At 45.8% G+C, this 6,000-nt stretch overlaps 1 protein-coding gene across 1 annotated transcript in view; it reads left to right on the plus strand.

Annotated features, from left to right (window-relative positions):
- The window catches only part of Plpp3 (phospholipid phosphatase 3), a 75,021-nt gene extending 69,593 nt beyond the window's left edge, over positions 1–5,428 (plus strand). The window contains exon 6 of the mRNA XM_051188292.1: positions 3,585–5,428. Within this exon, the coding sequence (XP_051044249.1) occupies positions 3,585–3,710 (126 nt within the window). The 3' untranslated portion in view covers positions 3,711–5,428. The remainder of the gene's footprint in view (positions 1–3,584) is intronic.
- The last annotated feature ends 572 nt before the right edge of the window (positions 5,429–6,000 follow it).

A 6,000-nucleotide genomic window follows, 5' to 3' on the forward strand; every position in this document is an offset into this window, starting at 1 on the left:
GCACCTGCCACCTAGTCAACAGGCTGTTTGGTGCCCAGGACCCACACAATAGAAGGAGAGGACCAACTGCTGCAAATTGTGTTGTCCACTAGCTCCAACATGTATGCACATGTTCACACACATGCGCACGCAAAATAGATAAAAGTATGATAATAATTTTTTAATCACAGCATTACGGTTGGCTGTTTACCTGGTTCTCTCCTGCATTGTTTCTGAGCTCCTGCAGAACAAAGAACTTTGTCTTGTGTACATTGCCTTTTATGTTCTGGGGCTTAGCACACACTAGGGGCTTAATAGGTGTTTATTGATCGTGTTCATTCTGTTCTCTCAAAATTGGTAGTTTATAAGATTCAAAGAATAAGAATGAAATTGAAGGTAAGTGGTCTGGGCAGTGTTGGGAGCTGGCTATTTGGGGGGATGGGGAGATTTTCATTTACTCGCTTGAGATTTTATTTCTCACTCATTCTTTCAGACAGCAGAGAAGGGCTGTGGAACAGGGCTGTGGGTGTTTCTTGTGGTCCAGCCACAGCTCTGAATCTGGGCAGAGTTTTTCCAAGCTGGGCCTTTGGCTTCCCTTTCTGGGTAGGGAGCATCTCCTGTAGGGAATGGGACATCTCCAAGCCAAGGCCTTTTCACATCTAAAGGCTCTCCTGTTCAAGTATCAGGAAGACTGAACCCTGTTTGAGTCTTGACAAGATCGTATTTCGTGGTTCCCAAATAGTGTCTGGGTAACCTCAAGCCACGCCAAAGGCAAAGTGCAGCTGCAGGCAGGATGCTCCTGGGTCTGGCTCAAGCTTTTCCCCATGTCACTTGGCTGTGTAGATGGGGCTTTTGAGTGTGTGCCCCCACTCCCGTCTCTCACAGGGTTTTGTACGTACTTGTGGTCCAAAACCACAGTGCATCTTTCCCAGGAAGTAGAGAGCATTTGTTAAATTCAACAGCCAGCATCTATTGAGTCCCTGATGTAGACACAGATAAATTAAGTGCTGTAGGTAATGCACAGAGCTAAGCTAACCTCCTGAAGCAGATCTCTGCAGACATGGGACAGGTGGTTTAGTCTCTGTCCAGTAACCATGCTCCATCCAGTCCACAACATCAAGGGAAGACACATCTTATTGAACTTTGCTGCAGACGGATAGGCTGCCGCCGCCTCCTCCTCCTCCTCCTCCTTCAGGAAGCAGAAATACTCATGTGTAGTAGACTTAAGTCCATCAAATGAGATGAGTGTCTGTGGGGAATAGAAGAGCTTCTCCTTTCTGTATTTGCCCGTGGTGGGTGGGAGGAATCAGGATGAAGATCTCTCACTCAGGGCTCTGAGAATACTCTCACCTCATGGTGAAACTAAGTAAGTAGAGGTGAGAGCCAGAGACATTGTTCTGTCTTCCTGGACTACAAAGCCAAGATGAAAGGAGCCTAATTTTCAGGTAGAGAATTGGCTACTGTTTCTGCACCTGCTGGGTGATAACATCATTCTAGTGCAGCATGAGATGTGGAGAGGAGTCAGGAGGGCTTGGTAAGAAAGGGATGAGAAGCTCAGGTATTGAGCAGGCAGACTGACCTTTAGTAGTGTGTGTTAGCAACTACCAGGGGCACTCCTTCCCAAGTGTGTAGGGATCCCCAGTAGGGGAGCCCCAAGCCTCCAGCAGGTGGTAAACAGGTGCTTCTTATTACCCAACCCACACATCCCAGCTTGACTCTGTCCAGAAGACCACACTTGGAAAAGGAAAGGGGTAAAGGTTTAGTTTTTTCCTTGGCTGTAAGTTGACATTTTTGGCCTAATACTTCATTTTCTCTAGTAGCATAGGAACAGTCTGGTTCCCCTACCCTCCCTTTTAATAACAGCAACAACAAACAGTAGAAATGGTTGAGTTGTGCAAAATAAAATGGGACAAAGGACTTGGCAGTGACTAACAGGACTCTTGCACATTTGTGTCATACCCACTCTATCCTCTCTTCAAGCAGCACCTGCCTCCTAGGATTTTTACAACTCTTCGGTGATTTCTATGCAACTGTAGAATGAACACCAGAAAGCAGTTCAGCAAACAGTCCAGGGCCTGACTCTAGCCAGGGCCTGCCTGCTTAAGACTGTTCAGAGAATTCTAATTAAGAACTTCATTTTCCTAAGTGACCAGGATGAAGTCACAGGGCTATGCAGGCAATGCTAAACATTCAGCTCTGAAAGCTCAGGGACACAGAAACGTGTGTGTGTGTGTGTGTGTGTGTGTGTGTGTGTAAGTTGTCTGTCTATATGTATGTGTCTGTGTATGTACGTGTATGTTGTCTGTGTGTGTCTGTATGTGCCTATGCATGTCTGTATGTGTTATGTGCCTATGCATGTCTGTATGTGTGTCTATGTGTGTCTCTATGTCTCTGTGTGTGTGTCTGTGTATGTGTTGTTGTGTCTGTGTGTGTTATAGATCAGACCTAGGTTTTGTGCCTGCTAGGTAAACACTACCGAACCATGTCCCCATCCAGCCAGGATCTTTATGTATTTCACTCCCAGTGTGAACTCAGTGGTGTACTTTCTATTAAATGAGGTGACTGACAGCTGCCACTTACAGTTGGACTGTTTCATACAAGCTCCGGTTGCTGACTATCTCGGGCTGATTCTGTATATTTAGTGTTGCTCCCTGGGAAGCAGTTTTTCTTACTCTAGTTGCTCATCCATCGGGTTCTTTCATCAGACAGCAGCAACCTCGTCTGAGCCATCTTGCAAGTGGGTGTTTTGTAAATGTTTCCCAATCATTATGAGAAAGATTCAGGAAGGTCACATGCTGGGGAGGAGAAGGAATGCCGGGAATGAGAGCAGGAGGCTTGTCCACTGACCTTTCTTCCCAGTGAGCTTCTGACTCTCGGTGTCAAGACCCGGGCTTCTTGGCCCCTTTCCCTTGAATGGTTGACATCATGGGGTTTTCAGGAAAATGTGGTCACTGCTATTTCCATGCTACAGCACCTGCTGGTCAGAGTTTGTATTGGCTGATCTCTTTTGGTCCTACTCTGGATTCCTTTGTAAGAAAAAGGAAAAGTGTGGATTAATAACTGAGAAACTATGAGCGCTTCCCTTGTTAGGAACTCATCTTTCATAACACATTTGCCTTGAGAAATCAGAAATGTTCCAGCTTCAAAGCCCTGATGAAAAGTCTGTAAAAGTAGGGTTCTTTCATAGCCCAAGACAGTCATTGCCTCCATTTCCTGTCTGTCAGCATAGTGATTGCTGGCAGACAGGACCTCTGTGCCTCCCTTTTATTTTTTATTTATTTTTGTTTTTGTTTTTCAAGACAGGGTTTCCCTGTATTGCTTTAGAGCCTGTCTTGAAACTAGCTATGTAGACCAGGCTGGCCTCGAACTCATAGAGATCCTCCTGACTCTGCCTCCCCAGCACTGGGATTAAAGGCATGCGCCACCAACGCCCAGCAGGACCTGTGTCCCCTCTTAAAGAGTTAAAGATTAATTGCCCCCTCCCCTGATTAAAGAGCTATGATTTGGGCCCTCTTTTCCAACTGTCTGTTTCTCGAACCTCCCTTTGGTCTGTTCCCAGGCCACACTAGGCATTTACTGATTTGGATCTCTGATCTGTGCCCTAGGTGTTCTTCGTGTCCGATCTCTTCAAGACTAAGACGAGCCTGTCGCTGCCCACACCTGCGATCAGGAAGGAGCTCCTGTCACCTGTGGACATTATCGACAGGAACAATCATCATAATATTGTGTAGGTGCTTCGGCTCCAGAGCGATTGCTCTGAAGTGACTGCTGACAGCATGTTCCTGCTGCTCTCCAATCTCATCAGACAGTAGAATGTAGGGAAAAGCTTTTTGCCCAATGGATTTTGAAAAAATTTAAAGGAAAAAAAAAAAAAAAAAAAAAAAAGCCTTATCTTGTGGCCTTCCAAAATAGGTCGTTTGCCTGTGTGGAGACAATAGCACCGGAGTCCTGAGTCCTGGCTGTGTGGCTGATGTAGTGAGCGTAGGCCTTGTCAGGAGAAAAACACTAGAATAATCGAGCAGAGGCTGTGGCCACCTTTTGTGACCCGAGAAATCCCAGGCCAGTGAGAACAGCTCGAACCCACACCGAATCAGCCCCTCTGCCTGCCCCCACTATACTGTGACGTTGGTTCAAGGAAGTTTTGCCTTTTGAAATACCAGGACTGGGTGCATTTACTCAGAGTGATCAGATCCTGAATCCAAATCCCAGGCCCTGAGGCCTCTGTCATCTCTCCCATCCCCAGGCTGACAACCATAGGCCATCACTTTTAGAGATTAGGAGACCCTTTGTGGATGAGTAAACTTCACAAATAGCACAATTTCAGAAGACAGGGAGGTCATCTTCTTCTAACTCGATACACTGTGATGCGGAACTGCCATTGCAGGATCAATCACCTGGCGCTTGCACATGTGTTAGACTTCGGTTACTGCTGTCCCCCCCCTTGAAATTCTTGCTTGGTGCCTACCGGGATTTCAGGTGAGGGCCAGTGATGAGCACAGGCATGGTCAGCCTTTGGCTGATCAAAAGAGGCTCAGTAAAGAGCCCAGAAGGGAGAGAGAAGGCAGAATGAAAAAAATGAACCAACTTTTTGGCTCCTTGGGATCGGAGAGAGAGCCAGAGTAGCACACAGTCTCTTGCCCGAAAGGCTACCCTTCGAGCTAAGGGAGCCCAGAGGGTCTTTTGCAGGAGTTGATCTTGCTGTGTTAAGCACTATGGCCTCGGGGTTGATCCCTGGGACAATCCTTTGGTGGGTTCTGCTGGGCAGAACACATGGGTTAAATTTGCATAGAGTTTTTTTCCTCATCCTCCTCTATCCACAAGTGTCCTTCCGAGCAAGGTCCTGTTCTAGATAAGTAGACAGAGGCCCCGTCTACTGAACCTCCATGGGAAGGAAGAAGGAAGAAAAAAGTGCTTTTCAAATCTTTCAAAGGGCTACACGTAACCATATGGGTCAACCACATGCACACCCTTCCACAGACTCCGTCCTTTCATTTCAACATATAGCAAGCTATGATTTTATATATAAATATTATATAAATAATGTATAAAACATTAAAAGTTAACTATGTAAGATATTATTTCTGAAACAATTTTAGCTATATCCACTATGAATATAAACTGTGTCTCGACCTGTGTTATTTACTTTAGCTGCTTAAAGGAGCGTTGAGTTTTGTTTTTGTTTTTTTTTCCAAATCTCAACTAAAAATGTCATAGTTCTGTGGTAGCCATTGTTTTACAAGGACAGAAGTAACTGCAACTAGAGAAAAAAAAACTGTATAAAAACATTAAATTGTCAGTATTTTTGTAAGGTTCCGTTTTGTAAAGAGAATAATATTCAAAGTTTTTTTTTTTTTTTTTTTGTGGCATACAAAGTGAAAACGTGTATCTGCGAAACTAAATGTATATTAAATGTGCTTTTGAAATAAAAGCTCATAACGTGACTAACTAAGGCACTGTTGCCTGGACTGTTTGAGGGGTGTCTGTTTGGGGATCTATGGAAGGGAGGAAGAGGTATGGCGGGAAGGGCCCCTGGGTGGATATGCTTCATTGGGGCACCAGCTCCTGATTGTCTCAGTAGGAAACAATTATGGCCACTACAGAGGCAGGATAGGGAAGCTGCTCTTTCATCTCCCAGGCCTGTTTGCAGAGGGATGCTGGGGGCAGGCTCTCATCTCCAGCCTCTTAAAAAGGCTTTTGTGCTCTCAAGGGTTTTCATGCAGGAGGTGGGAGCTGTGGGTCCCCCAAAGATAGATATGGAGACTCGCCTAGATAATGTAGTCTTGGGGAGCTTAAGGGAGAGCCTTTCCCTAACAAAGGGAGAGGGTGCTTTGTTGACAAGGGCACTGGGTTTCTGCTCTCCTGCCTCATGTGACACCCTGCCACCACCTAGAAGGAAAAGGGCAACTAGAAACTCATGTGTTGTCCACCTGTGTATCAGCCATTTCTACCCGGTTGTCCCTTTGCTTCCCAAAGCAGTCCTTAGCTTGAGGAAGGAGGAGTGCTGGGGAACGCAGATGATGT

Source organism: Phodopus roborovskii, unplaced genomic scaffold, assembly GCF_943737965.1.
Source record: "Phodopus roborovskii unplaced genomic scaffold, PHOROB, whole genome shotgun sequence".
Taxonomy (NCBI): Eukaryota; Metazoa; Chordata; class Mammalia; order Rodentia; family Cricetidae; genus Phodopus; species Phodopus roborovskii.